This window comes from Scyliorhinus canicula, chromosome 7 (assembly GCF_902713615.1).
Source record: "Scyliorhinus canicula chromosome 7, sScyCan1.1, whole genome shotgun sequence".
In the NCBI taxonomy this organism is placed as follows: domain Eukaryota; kingdom Metazoa; phylum Chordata; class Chondrichthyes; order Carcharhiniformes; family Scyliorhinidae; genus Scyliorhinus; species Scyliorhinus canicula.
In genome coordinates this window covers 37,558,523-37,578,082 of record NC_052152.1, presented here as the reverse complement: position 1 = coordinate 37,578,082, position 19,560 = coordinate 37,558,523, and the positions used below count along the sequence as shown (strand labels likewise).

General features: G+C 43.8%; 1 protein-coding gene across 1 annotated transcript in view; it reads left to right on the top strand.

Annotated features, from left to right (window-relative positions):
- Nucleotides 1-19,560, top strand: part of impg2a (interphotoreceptor matrix proteoglycan 2a) — a 91,523-nt gene that overhangs the window by 48,512 nt on the left and 23,451 nt on the right. Inside the window, exons 10-16 of the mRNA XM_038801797.1 lie at nt 3,749-3,807; nt 5,333-5,353; nt 6,694-6,950; nt 7,062-7,121; nt 7,961-9,996; nt 12,322-12,541; nt 18,054-18,264. Coding sequence (XP_038657725.1) covers nt 3,749-3,807; nt 5,333-5,353; nt 6,694-6,950; nt 7,062-7,121; nt 7,961-9,996; nt 12,322-12,541; nt 18,054-18,264 — 2,864 coding nt within the window. The remainder of the gene's footprint in view (nt 1-3,748; nt 3,808-5,332; nt 5,354-6,693; nt 6,951-7,061; nt 7,122-7,960; nt 9,997-12,321; nt 12,542-18,053; nt 18,265-19,560) is intronic.

Sequence of the window (19,560 nt, the reverse complement as noted above, 5' to 3'; positions counted from 1 at the left end):
TTGGAACCCAGTGGGATGTTGCCAAAGTTGACGTGACCGTCTCCCCATGGGGCAGAATGCCCCACAAGCTCTGGAAATATGCTCAATGAGGTGGGTTGGCCGTTCGTTTGTCACTTAAATAGCCCCCAGCCGCTGCCCGTCTGCCTCTGGCAAAATGGCATGGTGATGGGAGGACATTGGGCACCCCATGCCTATCTCCAAAGAGCTGACGAGTAACAGCCTGTAGTGATCAACTTCATGTGCGTTACTGTGAAATTGGAACTGATGCAAGGTGAACATTGAAAAGTTTGCATCAAGTTGTTTGAACCATTCTAATTTCAGACTTTGTTCTGTATGGGGATGTGGGTGTGTCAGTGTATGTGTATGTTGTGCGTGTGTGCATATATGTGCGTGTGTGTGAGCTGGAGTGATCCCACTGCTGTCCAATGGTGGGTTGCTTTCTGCCACTGAGAAACACGTACACAGGGAGGCCAGAGAAACTTACCCAATATATTGTATTGTTAGCACCAGCACTGTGTTGGTATCAATATAACAGCAGCTCCCTGTTCTCACATGAGGGTTTGCTATTGCTGACAGTAAATAGTGACATATGTAATGTAACAACAGAGTTAATGCTTTAAATCTGACGTGGCGTCAGCCTGGTAAATATAGGATTCTGAAAAATCTGTTTCCCGCACAAGTGACAAATCACTGGATTTACACAGTTGGTAATATGGCCTCATGCCAGTTCAGTAATTAAATCTGCGCTGTTAATGAAAGAGCACATTCAATTTCAATTATCCAGTTGCAGACCAAAAATGACTTTCCAGTGTTTGTCTTTGGGGCCTAAGTTCTGCAGCAGATCTATTTTTCCAGAAAATACACTTTATTCATAATTCATGTAAAGACACATTATAATACAATTCAAATGTAGCAGTTTCCAGTGAAATACAAGTACATTTGGTTAAATACAATGCATGGCTCACTCAGATGTCTATCGGGCACGGAGCCCTGTGTTACTTCCCGGGACAAACTGAGACAAAAATCGGGCATTCTTTGCAAATGCAAATGCAGATTCCAGAAGGGATTTAGGGCTTATTTGAAAGTTCTGATGTCAAATAACCTTGGTAGATCTGGATCTCGCCTTCACTGGGCAGGATACAGATTTGCATATTTAAGTGAGCAGTTAGCCTCACTTAAATATGTCTGCACCAGATTTTCCCAAGGCTGGGGGTCAAGCCCCCGCACCGGGGAGACCTTGTTGTGATGCAGTTTAGAACTGGTCCATACAACTGTGGCACAGGCGTAATGCCACCTGGGGGATCGGGCTCTGGGGAGGGTGGTGTCCTGGCACTTCCAAAGCCAGCCTGGCACCTTGGCAGTGCCACCTAGAGACCCTAGCAATGCCATCCAGAGACCCTGGCAGTGCCACCCTGTCACTGCCAGGGTGCCTGGGTGGCATTGCCAGGCTGGCAGGGGCACAGCTAGGGTGCCAGGCTGGCAGTGCCAAGGTACTTGGGTGGCATGTTGCCTGTTCCGGGGATCGGGCCTGGGAGTGCCCTGCCCTTACGAGGTGGGGTGAAGGGTGGGGGGCTCGACGACCCCCTAACAAATACGTTGGAGGGGTTTGGAGGCCGAGGTCGGAGTTGAGAGATCGGAGTGGCACCCCGCTAAACCTGCCATAACAGGACTCTTCCCTCACGTTAAATCGCAGACATAGTGTTTGCATCGAGATAGGGCTGGACTTTACAGGTACAAATCAGGCAGGCACGGCAGCCCACCCGCCATATTGAATTCACTAATTAATAAGTTATTCAACTTGTCAACAACCATTGTTTGCTATTTTTGGGGGTCCGATACATTTTTTGGTCTTTGGACATGAACAGGATAGGGGTGGCACGATGGCACAGTGGTTAGCACTATGGCCCACAGTTCGATTCTGATCTCGGGTGACTGTTTGTGTGGAGTTTGCACTTTCTCACCGTATCTGCGTTGGTTTCCTCCGGGTACTCCGGTTTCCTCCCACAGTCCAAAGACGTGTAGGTTCGGTGGATTGCCCTTAATTGTCCAAAGGTTAGGTTAGGTTAGGAGGATAGGATGGGAGATTGTGCCTGGGTAGGGTGCTCTTTCAGAGGGTCGGTGCAGATTCGATGGGTTGAATGGCCTGCTTCTGCACTGTAGGAATTTTATGATTCTTCTACGTTTGGGAATGTTTTTCAACAGCTACGACCAGGCCACACAAGGGTCAAAGAAAAGGCCAACCGCAGGGACCATGGCTGAATGTAGCTGCAGATTCTGCTGTTGAAGGCGACATCGTCAATATGTTCTTTATAAACTCAGGTTTTTTTTTGCCTTTTTGAGCTATCAATAGAAGGAAAGTCAGTTTCAGAGAGGAGCAGGGCTTTTAAATGTGTAGCTGTGATTTTTAAGACCATAAGACATAGGAGCGGAAGTAAGGCCATTCGGCCCATCGAGTCCACTCCACCATTCAATCATGGTTGATTTCAACTCCATTTACCCGCTCTCTCCCCATAGCCCTTAATTCCTCGAGAAATCAAGAATTTATCAATTTCTGTTAAATAAATAGCAGAAGATGGTTTCGATCCATCCACCTCTGGGTTATGGGCCCAGCACGCTTCCGCTGCACCACTCTGCTCTTGGTTTAAACTTTTTTTTATTGACTTCCTGTTCACGGAATGACCCCTGTGCTGCAAGATGTCCATGCTCAGGCTCCTGAAGGGGCGCAGAGACTTCCCCCCAACTTGCACCCCTAATTGGATTGGATTTGATTGGATTGTCATGTGTGCCGAGGTTGTGTGAAATGTTTAAGTACATGAAAAGAAAAGGAGATAAAATATAATACATAATAGGGCAACACAAGGTACACAATGTAACTACATAACACTGGCATCGGGTGAAGCATACAGGAGTGTAATGTTAATGAGGTCAGTCCATAAGGGGGTCGTTTAGGAGTCTGGTAACAGTGGGGAAGAAGTTGTTTTTGAGTCTGTGCGTGTTCTCAGACTTCTATATCTCCTGCCCGATGGAAGAAGTTGGAAGAGTAAGTAAGCCGGGTGAGAGGGGTCTTTGATTATGCTGCCCGCTTTCCCCAATTAGCGGGAGTTGTAGATGGAGTCAATGGATGGGAGGCAGGTTCGTGTGATGGACTGGGCTGTGTTCATGGCTCTCTGAAGTTTCTTGCGGTCCTGGGCCGAGCAGTTGCCATACCAGGCCGTGATGGAGCCAGATAGGATGCTTTCTACGGTGCATCTGTAAAAGTTGTTAAGAGTTAATATGGACATGCTGAATTCGCTGCTTCCCTGCTGGATGACCACTAATTGGATGTCCGATGCCTGATTGGACGAGCTGAGAAAGCAGGGACAGCAGCGAGTTTGCATTCTGCCTCTCTCACCCCTGGCAGGAAAAATAAAATCCAACCCATAGTCCCTTTACAGTTTGATGCAGCTGCATACTAAGGCAGATTTTTGCAGAAGCCCAATGCTAACCAGCAGCCTGTAGTTATATACTCTAGTGAGACAGTCCACGAAGATTCTTCTCAGTCTGTTTAAAACAAATAAAACACGGTTCTTCGAAGAAACATGTTAGTAGTTCATAGTAAATTTCTCATTGGTTAAGGCAATTGGTCTCTTTCAGTTGTAATACGTGATGTGGTAATTATTCTTTGTAACTTTTAAACAGTTCCTTTCCTAGCTTAATTAATAATATTCTAAAATTATGATTGTTACCATCTTTTTTAATATAATTACAGATGGAGAATGTCTTTGGAAAATTTCCAGGATATCAGACAGTTAATATCTTGGATTTCAGGTTTGGGAGTTTAACATTTATAATTTAATGTGTTATATAATAAATGCCCTGTAATGTTAATTTTCTAACTTCTCGAACTAAGCTTGTTTTGGAAGGAGCGTGTAGTTAGGATTCTTTTTGTAAGCGATGGAGCTAGATGAATAAACGTCCCGGTGCAGATTTTGTGGGGGTGGGGTGGTGGAAAGGTTTTTGTTGGTGGGGTGGCTGTTTGACGGTGAGCAGCCAGCACTCGCAGTCATTCCTGAGAATGACCATTTAGTTCGGGATTTGCACATTAACCTGCCCACCCACGGAATCCTGTTGTTGCAGGTTGTCACCCAGTGCCCTCTCTGACACAGGCTGCACTGCACTCTATCACTCCCCCCCCCCCCCCCCCCCGAGCCAATAATCATTGAAATCATTAATGTGGTGAGAACTCCCCTTTCTGCTCTTATATCACTTTTAGTAGCCCAGATTAAAAATGTCCACATTGCAAACGAGTGTAACTGGATTTCTCACCATGATCTAAATATTGCTGAACAATAGATCAGGCCCTGAAAATATAACTTTCTAATTGAAGGGCAGGAGTCTCCGGCCACGGGTTTCTCGGCAGCGGGAGGAGGCACACTGTTCACGGGTGGCGGGTCTCCCAGTTCCAGCAGCTGTCAATGGGGTTTCCCATTAAAGCCACCCTACGCCACCAGGAAACCCGTGACCGGGGGTGCGGTGTGGACGGGACCAAAGAATCCCGCCGCCAGCGAACGGTCGGAGAACTCTGGCCGCAGGGGGTTAAATGTCTCCTTAATGATTAATTATTTGATGTGAGTAGAACTAAGTTTTTTGAATAATTAAAAAAAAAGATTTTTTCTGGAATATTCCAGCTTCTACCTTCAACCCCTTGATTATTTATTCTCTCTATGTAAAATATGTTGAAAAGTGATTTGATTTTAGCGCTTTTTATTTCCTGGTTGACTGTCTGTGAGATTTCTTTCATGGGATTGGTTGCTTGGACAGCTAGATAACATCAATGCACCTCAATGATGGGAATCCCCATTAAGGAATATGGCAATCCGTTGCAAGGCGAGAGATCTCACCACAGAGATCTCTAGATCTCCAGCAAGGCTTTCTTCGAGGCCATCCACAAGCACCCATGACAGCAGACTACAGTGTGTAGTATTTCAGAGTCTTATAATTGGCCAATTTCATGTTTGTTTATGGCCACCCCAGCAGCGCCCTCCTCCCGTAGGTTTCCCGGTAGCTTGGGATGGCTTCAGTGGGAAAACCCATTGACAAGGGAATAGAGAATCCCACAGCCAGCCAATGGCACGCCACCGTGAAACACGTGGCTGGGGAATGGGGAAACCCGCTCCCTATATACTTATTATTCAAAAGCAGATAAGTAAAAATATACTACCTACCGCCTGACCCACACCAAAATGAAAGTATGCTTTCATCTTGAAAAAAAGGGTAAATTATATCAAATGTTCAGCTTTTTTAAGTTCAATGTATTGAAATCTGACATATATTTGCTTGTCTTCTGTTTTAGGGAACATCGAAATCCAGAGAGGTAATATGATTTGAACAGAACACTTATAAGACTTCTCTTTAATAAGGCTTATTATGCTTTATTTTGTAGAGAAAATGTATTATGAGTACAATTGAAAGGTTCTGGTACTTTTTTTATAGGTTTAAAAAGTAATTAAGGATTTCCTATGTTTCTAAACCTGTAGATTACCAGATATTAATCTGTATATTAGATTTTGTTCATGTTATTTCTTGCAATTATAATTATCATTAGTTAAATTCTCAGCTCTGGGATTTGTTCCTGGTGTAGTTGCCAGTGTTGTGCTTACAGCAAGCAGAGTTTGGTGTGTTCTAGCATTCCAACCAAAGTTGTTGATAGGATTTTTTTTCCAAGAAGAGGAGTTTTACAGATTAGGGTTACATTTGCATTAATGCATTTTGACTATTTAGTTGCCCAAATGGTCCAAAAATTTGGGTGGTCTTCAAACAGTTTCTGGAATGAGAAAAATGGCTGCTCAGAAAATATACTTGCTTAGATTGTTTGTTGTTTCTCTTCCCGCAACTAGTGATATATACGAGACAGATTTTCATCTGATTCCATAGCACGTTTTACCTGGCACAGGCCACAAGCCTGTTGTCAGAGGCTTATAGCTTGAAGGGTGCTGCTCCACACCATGGCATAGCTGACCAGGGGTCCCTCCCTCTCCTATCGCCTGCCATTGGCATGGTGGAAGGATTGGCACGTTGGCACTCAACCTGTTGACCGCATTATGAATGCATCTTCCTTGGCCATCAAGTCCTGGGGTGGGACTAGAACCTAGAGCTTCTGGTTCAGAGGTAGGGACGCTACCCACTGCGCCACAAAACCTCCTGCCTATTTAGACGATAGCCTGAAATAGCTAGGGGCAAATAGTTCTCCAATCTGTAAGTTCATTTCTTTGAGGTTATTTTTAATGGTGTTCCAATCTTGCTTTATTTTCCTTTGGTTTTCTGGGTTTTTGTTGGTGTGGACCCTCACCTCAACCCATCATGCTTGAACACAGACAAAGGCAAATGATTGGACAATGTTTTTCTTCTTGGCTTTAATACCGGCATCTTGCTATGTCCATGGGCAGAGCTTTTGTGCCAATTTACCACCTCCTCTCAGCTCTGTACTGTGTGTGGATTTGAATGTCAGCTTCCATCAGGTTGTGTAAAGCTCAGAAAAATCAACTGCTTTGCCTCTGGACTCACTGAATTAACTTACATTGACAAACTAGACCTCATAAATCCTAGCTTGGTGATTTGCATTAACTCAAGGGTAACTCCATCAGTATCCAAACCTTGTTAACCACTGCTTGCAGTGATTTTATGTTCTGTTAACACATGTTATTTCCTGTACAGCAGTAGCAATGTGGCGGTTCATTACACTGTGACATTTGATGGAAATGCTCGAGCTTTATCAAACGAAACTCTTAATTTCATCAATCTGAACTCCAATAAAGCAGAAGATGACCTTTCCTTTGAAACGGGGAATCAGCTTACAGCTGCGTACACGATAATTGATTTCAGGAATCTCATAGCTGAGGCCCTGCATAAGGAAAATCTCATGGGAAATGCAGCGCTGACTTTTAAGCCAGAGACTCTTCAGCTTATGAATGGTAAAATATGCTAATTTCCAATGAATGAGCTTCAGAACTGAGAAATGTATTGGAGGTCAAAATCTGAAAGATCAGACAAAAAATAATTAATTTAATTGTGTTTTCCTTCAGAACATTCAACCAATCTTACACTTGGAGGCATGACATTTGACCCAGAGAATCGAGCAACAGGTATCTCCTTTTTCAGTTTTTTATGTTCTTTTTTCTCCTCAAAAATATACAATGACAAAATAGAGATAAATCTACACTGACAACATGAAGTATTCCAAGCAGGGGTTGGAACAGAGTAGATGGAATTCTGAATTCTATTTACATTGACTTGGCATGGTGCCTTTCATTGGGACATGGCGAGTAAACTAAGAAATAAAGTTTTATTTACACAAACGATATGCACACTACCTGGTAGATCCCTATAGGCTTCCTATTCTGGTTGGTGCCTTACTGGCCGATCTTTCATACATTGGCTAGTTGAGAGACCCAGCCCCTGGCGGGAGAGTTCCTACTCCTTATGGAGAATGGGAAATACTGGCATTCCCACCCTATAGGTTCCGTGCGGGATATTACTGTGAACCCCATCTCAAAAGAATGTTCATTAATCCTCCACAGCAAGTTACATTTTCCTTAGTGTCCGCCCTTCCTCTCAATGACAGAAAGGACCGGCGGGTTTTTTACAAGTTGCATGCCTGGCATAACAGGGCACAAGCAAAAAGTCATCACATTTTTTGAACACCAGGATGACCTGCAACACACCGATTAATTCAATGTCAACTAAGGCCTCTCGTCACGACCACTTATGATAGAATTTTGAAATAACATCTAATATGGACGCAAAACTTGAAAACAACCCACCACATGTATAAAGTATGCATTTTAGCTTATTGTAGAGTCTGATCCATATCCTATCACTGAGATATAGAATAGCGAGGCATAAGTAGCACCACTGTGATTATTGATGCATGCTTGTCCCCAGTAAAGTTGGAAGCTGAATTATTTATGCTCTTGACTTTCAGGATTTGCAAACAAAGAGGATAAGCCAGAAGATTCCCTATTGGGTACTCACGTATTGCCACAGACACAGTCAACAGTTATTGTTTTACCATCTGATCAAACAACTGGGAAAAGAATGTCAGAAGCAGCAAGTACTCCCATTGCATTAACTGACTATATCACACCTTTGGAACAGCAAAATGTTTCTGAAGAGAAGGTAATAATGCCAGCTAGCACGGTCGCAGTATCTGCACCATCTGCTACAGATCTGATCCCACACTCTGATCGTGAACACTTACAGGAGACTTCTGACTTGCCCATATCAAACACACCTGATGGTACAAAAGCCCAGCCTGGTTTTGACAGAGGTCCTATTTTGGACTATGAGTCTGGATCAGGGACTGAGCAAGACTTTTTGTGGACCTGGACTACAGCCGTCCTACAACCAGTTGCTTATGACAAGGCAGAAAGTGGGCCACATGACAGCAATTCAGTTCATTTCGCAAATCTGCATAATTATAATGAAGCTATAAAGGACTATCTGACAAATCCACCCACTGTAAATGTAGCAGGCATGATTGATCAGCCTCCTGAAACTGGTATGGTTATATCAAATGAAATAGATGTACCTTCGTTAATTGAAACCGTTTCAGATGACAATATTGCTGTTGAAATCAAATCCGATGTTGCAGAGGCAATAAGTAAAATAGCCCCTGTTGAATGGATTCCAGATGATCTACTAGAATTAACAATGCAAACATCTGAACCAACAGGAGTCTTTAATTACTATTCCAATGACTCAACCTTAAGAGCTCAACCCTCCACAGAACATTCACCAACACTGGGGCCAACTGAAAAGTCCTTTGTTTCAGTGCTGCCTGTCAGTGAATTATCCACCAAAGGTCAGGCAATAACAGAACCCTTTGTCACAGAGTATCTTGGAACAGAGTCAACTATTAGTGAAAATCCAGCCACGGCTACTTCTGTTACGGAACAGTTCACAACAGGTTCAACCACCAAGGAGCACATATCAACTGAATTAGATAGTGCATTGCAAGGACTGTTAGAATTGGCCACCATGGAGCAAGCAGTAGTAAAATCTGACCCCACGGAAGATGGGGTAATCGAGCCATCCTCAATGGGTCAACTGATCCCAGACTCACCCACCATAAAGCAATTTATCACAGCGTCCTCCACAATGGAGCAACTGATTCCAGAATCATTCACCATGACAGATTTCTCTCCATTATTGGGGGAAACCACAGAATCCACCATAGTGATGCATCCTCTTGTGGATACATTCTCCACAGGCCAATCAAAATCTGATTCTTCAAATGGGATCCAACCAAACACAGAATTATCTAATGATTTGCAACCTTTTACCACAATATTAGCTCCACCAGAAATTGAATTCTCCAATGTTATTGTCACTGAATTGAACAGCTCTGAACTACGTAACACTGGTTCTTCCACTATGATGGGACCTGCTACTCTATTAAATGTGGTACAGGACTTTATTGGTGTGGCGACTTCAGAACACAATGATAGCAAATCATCAACCACTCTTCAGGCATTCAGTGAATCTGATAGTAGTGTTTATTCTGATGACAAATCCATCAAGGGAATGCACCCCATGACAACATCTCCAGCTGAACAACCTGACAGTAAAGCATTTACCGCAGTGGATATGATGGCAGAGTATTTTACCACTGGCGGCCATGATTCAACTATTGTGGAGCACAATGCAATGCTCCCTCCTCAAGATACATCCCAGGATGAAGCAGCATGGTCTCAGGTTCATGGTAGCTCAAGTGAGCTGGATCATTCAGATATAATCCAGCATCATGAAGAATCAGATAATGAAGAAATGGCCAGTGCCTACACAGAATTTGCAGTTGCTGTGCCAACAACGAGAGAAAAAGCAAATGATAGTCACTTATCTCGACAGGCACTGATAGTCTTTTTCAGCCTGCGAGTGACGAACATGATTTTTTCAGATGACCTCTTCAACAAAAGCTCCCATGAGTACAAAGCGTTAGAACAGCGATTCTTGGAATTAGTAAGTTCACCATTTCAAAAATAACTTCAGATTATAGTTTGTTCATGATAATTAATTTTTTTTAAAATTTAGAGTACCCAATTATTTTTTTTCCCAATTATGGGCAATTTAGCATGGCCAATCCACGTAACCAGCACATCTTTTGGGCTGTGGGGGTGAAACACACGCAGACACGGTGAGAATGTGCAAAATCCACATGGACAGTGACCCAGGGCCAGGATTCGAACCCGGGTCCTCAGCACCGTAGTCCCTGTGCTGAGCACTGCGCCACCGTGCTGCCCCACATTCATGACGATTAATAGCAACTTATAAAACATTTTATTGTATATAATGTGCTTTTAGGTGGCCTGAGGACAAATAATGCTGTTTAAGTTCTCTCTTTCCTCCCTAAATGGATAATTCTTCCAAAGCACCTCACTTGTAGGGATGTTTGACTCTCAGTAATAATTGTGGAGATCCTGTCAAAAGTTCATTTTTGGAACAGAATTGAACTGTTCCTCCCAAGATAACATTTAGTCACTGTTTTGTTTTGTGACAGATAGTCATTACCCTTTAGCTCACAAATTTGGGGGAGATTTTCACTGCTGACACTGAATTGAAAGGACATTCAGGACTGAACGACCAACAAAATGTCAAAGAGACCCGTTTTTAACCCATTTTGATGTTGGAATTTTATTAGCCAATGGAAGATTAGCTGCCCATAGTGTATATGAGCAATTTGTCAAGAGGGGGCAAGATTTCAGGTTCACCCAGTCTCGGGGCGGAATGTTACAGGCCCGTTGTGGCAGGGGTGGTGTCGGAGAATGCGACAGCGGAATGGGTCAGAATTCACCCCGCTCTGCAAAAGTGAGTTGCAATGTTAAAGTGAAATGATGTTTATTTTCTGTTGCACATTGGGAGGTGAAAATGGAGGTGTGTTGTAGCACGGGCAAGGGCACCAGGGTTATCAACTGCTGTTCTGGAGACGTTATTGGAGCAAATGAGGTGGGGGAGGAGTATAGGGACATCTTGTTACCTCCAAAAGCATGTGAGTCCCTGGTGAAACATGGCAGCACACTTTACAAACTAGCAAACGCCATACAGTAGAATGTTTAATTATCTGATTGGTTTATCAAGGTAAGGATTGTTTCCTGTGATGTCTCTTCCCTGAAAATCTTGCCATTGCAGTTCTCACAAAACACTGCAACTCCTCTCTCCATTGGTTTTTAGACTAATTACTCCATAGCATGCACGGTTATGGACCAAGTGCTGGAAAACGGGATGAGTTTAGATAGGTGCCTGATGGCCGGCGCAGACATGATGGGCCAAATGGCCTCTTTCTGTTCCGGAAAGCTCTCTGACTCTATGACTGACTAATTAACAATGGGGATTAAACCCACCCTTCTATTTTCTGGAGAATGTGTGCTGATGCTCTGGTATCTTTTGCCCTTTAAGAAGGTGGAAAATAACACAGCAATGAGTCTAAATTGTAAGGTTTTTTTGTAGGTTAAATAATGAACCCGAAATGCAAAAGTCACAACATAGTTAAAAAAATTAACACGGGGATAAGATTCAATTTTTAAAATGGAGATCCTTACAAATTGAACTAGCAACAAATCTTTTGGATGAAATAGATTTGTCGGTTAGTAGACCTTCAAAATTAGATATTGTATGTGGACAAGAAAAATCCACAGTTCACTTAATTATTCTGAACTCTTCCAGAACTGAAACTTGGCAACAAATGCTGCGATTTATTTCAAGACACTTCTTTCATTCACTAGCTATTCAATAAATAAACGTAATTGTTATTTTAACATAATTTGTGTTTTGTAATGTGAGGCAGAAAAATTTTGAGTTACTATAATTTTTTTGGAGATCTTTCCTAGATTGAGTTTTGCCCGTACAACATTGTCCTTAGTGGCTCATAGATTAATATGTCTTGCAATAATGAAGAATATTTAAGACAGTTGTTTCTCATTGAATGCAATGATTGGATCTAATTGCGTGTCGACAGTTACATATATCGTTAACTATATCCTAACTTTACTACAGAGCACAGTGTATCTCAGAGATGCAACTGACTGAAGCCATAAAAAAATTTAGTTTACACCAATCACCTTAATCCAAGGAGTTTCTTAAAGTCATGGGCACTGAATCCACATCCAGCATGTCCACTACTTTCTCAAATGTTTCGATAAGGTTTATCAAACATATTCTCCCTTTTCGGAAAAATGTGAAACTTTGGAATAAAAACACAGCAGTAGGCAAGAAGCATAATGAACGTAAATCTAATGTGTAATCCAATTAAATCTTAAAAATCATGTGTTCTGCTTGCTTCTTTTCCAGCTTGTTCCCTATCTGCAGTCTAACCTGACTGATTTTAAGCACCTCGAAATCCTAAACTTCAGAAACGGTAGCATCATTGTGAACAGTCGCATGAAGTTTGCAAAGCCTGTTCCACAGGATGTTACCAATGCAGTTTACCTAATCCTGGATGATTTCTGCAACACTGCATACCAAACTATGAACCTTGCCATTGATAGATTTTCTCTGGATGTCGAGTCAGGTAAACTGTTTCCACTGTGGGTTAGCTCCCTTCAGAGAGTCTATAGTTGGATATGTGGGAATAGACTAGGCCATGATTTCATTGTAACCCATGGCCAATTCTAAAGGACGATCAGTGAGCAGAAACTGTGGACATGGATGATAATATCAATATTTATACCCACCTTGCTCCTATGCAGTGCTTTTTTAGTATTATATAACTCAACCAGTCAAGTAAAGTGTTCAAGTGATGAACATGAATATAAACTATTTGGGGCTATTTTATGAGAAGTCAAGTACAGTTTTCATTTTACCGTCTGGTTCATATTTTATTTTGTAATTTTTGAAAATTGTACAAGGAAAACAAATAACATAACATAACATATATACCTCATGGTTTATGTTAGAGGCAATGGCCCGGATCTATCATTGTCAGATTGCCACTACACTCATACCTGTCCCCACCCCAACGCCGCTCCCCATTTCTGGCCGGGTCTTTGGAGTCCGGTTTCTTCTGAAATGTGAGGCCCATCAATTGAAGAGTATGGAGTGAGGCATTGCGTAGGGTAAACGGGTCCTTCTCCTGTGCAAGGATGAGTCTGATACAGTTTAAGGTGGTGCACAGGGTGCATATGGCTCGGGCGAGAATGCGTGGGTTCTTCCAGGGGGCTGGCAAATGAGCATGAGAGGTGTGGGCGGAGACCAGCGAATCACGCGCACATGTTTTGGGGTTGCGAAAAACTGGGAAGATTCTGGGCAGTTATGTTCACGGTCTTAGCCAGGATAGTGGAAAAGGGGAAGACATTTGTACAGAATGTATAGTTGATTGTTGGGAAGTATGTTTCCCGGGGTGTTTATGTGTTGTAACCTGTTTTGATACATGTTTGTAATAAAATATATTAAAATAAAGAAATGTGGGACCCGATTCAGCAGACTGAAGTTTAAAGTCCGCTGAACGGTGCAATTAGCGGGGTATTTCTCGACGGCTGTAGCGCTGAGGAACATTCCGCTATCCAATGGCCCTTAGCTGCATTTTCTGGCCACGAGGAGTTTCTCCTCGCTGAGGCCTCACTTAGAGGGATTTCCTGCTGTCGAGCTGGAGCAAGGGTGAGATCCTGATTGCGCTGGACACAGCAAGTCGGGTGACTCGCAATTGGCCCGGCATGGAACCCGATTTGCTGCTTTTGCGCGATTCACCCATTGTGCCCGGATCTATGCTGGGCGCAACAGGGTCCCTGAATTGCACCTGTGGAGTGCAGCTTCCATCCAACAGCTCCGTCAGAGGGGTAGTCGGATTGGTTCAGCCAGGTTAATCAGGATGTCGGGGGATACATGGGTATGGGGGCTAGTCTGATTGGGCTAGGAGCTAGTGGTAATTGGGTGCTATGGGGTAGTCATGTCTGCTGGGAGGGTAAATGGGTGGTTGGGGTTAGTGAGGTTGGAAGAAGTAGTTGGGTATGGTCAGGAAGGGTGGATAGGAGGGTAGTTGGGTAGGTCGGGTTAGGGGGATCATGTGGGTAGTTGGGGGAGTACAGTGGAGGTAGTGGGGGGGGAACAGAGGGTCAGTGTGAGTGACAGTTCACTGGGGGGGGGGGGGGGGGGGGGGAGGGGGAGTCAGTTGTATAGTTGCCCAGGAGTTATACTAGGATGTTTAACATTCCCAGGGTGGGAAATATTGAAACATAGAAAATAGGAGAAGAAGATGGCCATATGAGTCTGTTCCACCATTCATTATGATCTTGGCTGATCATCCAACTCAATAGCCTGATCCCGCCTTCCCCTCATTTCCTTTGATCCCTTTAGCCTGAAGTGCTATATCTAATTCCTTGAAAACATACAACATTTTGGCCTCAACTGCTTACTGTGGTAGAAGATTTCACTGTCTTACTATTCTCTGGGTGAAGGAATTTCTTCTTATCTTTGTCCTAAATGATCCAACCCTTATCCTCAGACTGTGACGCCTGATTCTGGACAACCACACCACCGGGAGCATCCTTCCTGCATCTAGCCTGTTTAATCCTGTTAGAATTTTATAGGCTTCTTTGAGGTTTCTAAACTCCAGCGAATATAATCCTAATCAACTGAATCCCTCCCATGCGTCAGTCCTGCCATCTCAGAAATCAGTCTGGTAAACCTTTGCTGCACTCTCTATAGAAAGAACATCTTTCCGCAGATAAGGACACCAAAACTGCACATAATATTCCAGGTGTGGCCTCACCAAGGCTTGTATAATTGCAGCCAGACACTCCTGCTCCTGTACTCGAATCATCTCGATACGAAGGGCAACATGCTATTTGCCTTGTTTACTGCCTGCTGCACCTGCATGCTTACATTCAACATTTCTGTTATCTTATTTCTATCGTCGTTTGTGAAGACATAACCAAAGTATGTAATGAAATGAAAATAGCTTATTGTCACAAGCAGCCTTCAAACGAAGTTACTGTGAAAAGCCCCTAGTCGCCACATTCCGGCACCTGTTCGGGGAGGCTGGTACAGGAATTGAACCGTGCTGCTGGCCTGCCTTGGTCTGCTTTCAAAGCCAGCGATTTAGCCCTGTGCTAAACAGCCCCAGCCTGTGCTAAACAGCTGCAGTATTTAGTAGGTCAGCCATTTCATTGTTCCCCATCATAAATTCCCCTGTTTCTGTCTGTAAGGGGCCTACATTTGTCTTCACCAATCTTTTTCTCTTCACATACCTACTTTTTTGTTCCGGGCAAGCTTGCCCTCATACTCTACTTTTCCATTTTCAATCAATCCCTTTGTCCTCTTTTGCTGAATTCTAAACTGCTCCCAATCCTCATGTCTACTGTTTGCCTATTTGTTAGCCTCTTCCGTGGGTCTAATATTACCTCTAATTTCCCTTGTTTTGGCTACTGTTCCCATTTTATTTTTGTGCCAGACAGGAATGAACAATTGTTGCAGTTAATCCACGTGCTCTTTGAATGTTTGCCTTTAAGTAATGTTTCTCAATCCATCAGAGCCAACTCGCACCTCATACCATTGTAGTTGCCTTTATTGTGATTCAGGACCTAATCTCGGAATCACTACAACACTCTCCAACTTGAAGAATTTGCCCATGTGTAAACCGTACAGCTTTTACAGATCCCACCTCTGCTGGAACCAGTCTCAATGTCCCAGAAGTCTGAAACCCTGCCCCTCGCATCTCTTCAAATACGCATTGACCCGATATATCGTGCTGCTATTTCTGCTCTAACTGGCACATAACACTGGCAGTAATGCTGAGATCAATGATTTCGTTGTCCAACTTTTCAACTTACTTCCTAACTCCCTTTATTCTGCTATTAGGACCTCATCTCTTTATTTAGCTATGTTGCTTGTACCAATCTGTACCATGGCCACTGGTTGCACACCTTCCCCCTCCACAATGTCCTGTAACCACTCCAAGACATCCTTGATCCTAGCACCAGGTAGGCAACATACCATCCTGGAGTCCCTTTTGCAACCACAGAAATTCCTATCTATTCCCCTTACTATTGAATCCCCTATAAATATTGCATTCCCACACTTTTTACTCCTCCTCTGTGCAGCTAAGCCAACTGTAGTGCAATGAATTTGTATGTTGCTGGTTTCCCTTGCGACGCCATTCCCTGTAACAGTATTCAAGGTGGTATATTTGGTTTGTAGGGGAATAGTCACAGGAGATTCCTGCACAACCTGCCGAGTCTTCTTGCTCTGCCTGGTGGTCACCCATTCCCTTCCTGCCTGTGGAGTCTTAGCCTGCAGTGTGACCACCTCTCTATATGTGCTATCCACGATGCTCTCAGCCTCATGGATACTCCACTGTGTCCCCTGCCGTTACTCCAGCTCCGAAACCAGATCTTTCAGGAGCTGCAGCTTGAGACACTTGCTGCATACATGCTGGCCCAGAGCAATGGAAATTTGCCTGATTCCCACATAGAGCAGGATGAGCACACTGCGGCTTTGAGCTATCCTGCCATGACATGGTCTTTAAAATTAAACCTTTTATAAGATACTTAAAATCAAATAATGTCAATTAGCCTCGGGCCTTCCTTCCTTGGTCCCTGTTACTACAGACCCTTACAAACTATAGACCACAAAATATACACCTTGCAACCCATAAACATAAAAGTAGTAAATACTTACCTAACCATACTCACCTAGTCAGCTGCTCCCTCTTGCCCTGCACCACTTTGAAATCCTAATGTCACCCCAGGAGCTCCAAACTCCAAGCTAGCACTCTGCTCCCAGTCTTGTTCTTTCTTGCGCATTTGTAACCCCCAGCTCCGCTCTCAACCTCTCTCTGAACAGCCTCGCCCGATCACTGAGTCGGACGCAATGAGGCCTTTCGATCACGCCCTAAAAGATGATAATCCAGGATGAAATTAAGATGAACAACAACTTATATTTATACAGTACCTTAAATGTAATGAAAAGCCCCAAGGCATTTCACTGGAGCAAAATAAAACAAGGTATGACACTGAACCACATAAGGAGATCTTAGGTCACATTGTAGATTTCAAGCAATGTTTTAAACAAAGATAACAAGTTACATAAATCTGCAAATCTAGGTAGGGTACTCCAGAGTTAAGATCCTGGATAACTGGAGGAACAGCCACCAATGGTGGGACGATTATAATGGGGATGCTCGAGAGGCCAGAGGTAGAGAAGCGCTGATATCTGAGAGAGTTGCAGGGCTGGAGGGTATTACAGAGACAGGAACGGGCGAGGCCCTGGAGCTATTTATAAACAAGGATGAGAATTTTAAAATCAAGACGCAGTTTGATTGAACACTAATGTAGGTCACATTAATGTAGGCACAGGGTGATAGGTGAACTGGACTTGATCCAACTTAAAACATGGGGCAGCAGAATTTTGAATATCCTCCAGTTTAACAGAGGGTGGAATGTGGGAAACCAGGAATGTGTTTGTTTAGTCAAGCCTTGAGGGAGCAAAAGTGTGAATGAGGATTTGAGCAGCGGTTGAGCTGATAAAGGGGTGAAGCAGGATGAAGTTACAGAGGTGGAAATAGGAGGGGAACAGAGTTAACATTTCTTCTCGAGATGACCTTTTATCAAAACGAATGAAAGGTCATCTCACCCTGAAAGGCTAACTCAGTTTCTCGCCACAGATACTGCCTGTCCTGCTGTGTATTTGCAGCATTTTTTTGTTTTTATTACAGATTTCCAGCAGTATTTAACTTTTGTCTTAGTGAAAATAGGTGGTCTCAGTGATGGCATGAATATGTAGTCTGGAGCTCATCGTGGAGTTAAATATGACACCAAGTTTGCAGTCAGATTGGTTTAGTCTCAGACTATTGCCTGGGAGAAGAATGGAGATGGTAGCTAGGAAACGGAGTTTGGAGTGGGGACTGAAAACAATGGCTTTCGTGTTCCCAATATTTAATTGGAGAACATTTCTGCTCATCTTTCATTGGATGATACAGATGCTGTACCGTTCTCCATTGCATATTCAATTGACCTTGTTGCTTATTGCAAACTGCCTATTTTGAACCGGGACAGTAAGTAATGCACAGCTGTACCTTGTGATTCCAGGTAATGGTGCTGATCCTTGCAAGTTTCAAGCCTGCAATGAATATTCTGAGTGCTTGGTGAACCATTGGACAGGAGAGTCGGAATGTGTCTGTAATACTGGGTACATGAGTGTGGATGACCTGCCCTGCCAAAGCATTTGTGACATAGACACAGACTTCTGCCTTAATGATGGCAAATGTGATATAATTCCAGGCCAAGGAGCAATTTGCAGGTATGTTATGGATGTATTTTTAATAGAAAATATTTTATTGAAGCATTTGTAATTTTCACAGTTTAACACATTAACATTTCTTAAACGACTGCGCCGGCCGACATGTGCAGAACACCTAAACGATCGAAAAACAGAAAATAACATCTCCTACTACCCTCGCCCGATTCCTTTATTACCCATATACTTAGTTCCCTGTCCTTATCTAACATTGCCATGCCTCCTGTTTTCCTCCCTCCCTGCCCCCCTTTACTGCTGACGTTTAATTTTCCTTGAAGAAATTTATGAACGTTTCCATCTCCGGGCGAATCCCTGAATTGATCCTCTCAAGGTGAATTTACTTTTCTCCAGACTGAGAAACCCTACTATATCGCCGACCCACACTCCTGCCTTCAGGGGCTCCGAGTCCCTCCATCCCAGCAAAATCCGTCTCCGGGCCACCAGGGAGGAGAAGGCCAGGACTTTGGCCTCCCTGCCCCCCCCGGCCCCCGGATCTTCCGATACCCCAAATATTGCCAGTTCTGGACTCGGGGTTACCCTCTCTTCCAGGACTTCTGACATAACGTCCACAAATACCTGCCAGAATCCCCTCAACTTTGGATACGTCCAGAACATATGTACATGGTTCGCCAGGCTACCCCCCCGCATCGCCCACATCTGTGCTTCACCTTGTCAAAGAACCTGCTCATCCGGGCTGCCGTCATGTGGGCCCTGTGGACCACCTTGAACTGGATTAATCTAAGTCTGGCACACAACGAGGATGAATTGGCTCTCTTCAAGGCTTTTTCCCACAGTTCAATTTCCAGCTCATCTCCCAGCTCCTCTTCCCACATCCTCTTCTGATAGGGGCCCCTTCCCACTCCATCAACTCCGAAACCCTCCCCTCTCCAACCCCTGCTTTTGACATCACCTTGTCCTGTCTTCCCCTCAGGGGTAGACGAGGAAAACTTGGAATCTGCCTCCGTACAAAGTCCCGATCTTGAAGGTACCGGAGCCCGTTCCAACCCGGCAACTCAAACTGCTCCTCTAGTGCCTCCATGGTTGGAAAGCCCTTCATGTTACAGTTGTATAGGACTTTGGTTAGGCCACATTTGAAATACTGCGTGCAGTTCTGGTCGCCACATTACCAGAAGGATGTGGATGCTTTAGAGAGGGTGCAGAGGAGGTTCACCAGGATGTTGCCTGGTATGGAGGGTGCTAGCTATGAAGAAAGGTTGAGTAGATTAGGATTGTTTTCGTTGGAAAGACGGAGGTTGAGGGGGGACCTGATTGAGGTCTCCAAAATTATGAGAGGTATGG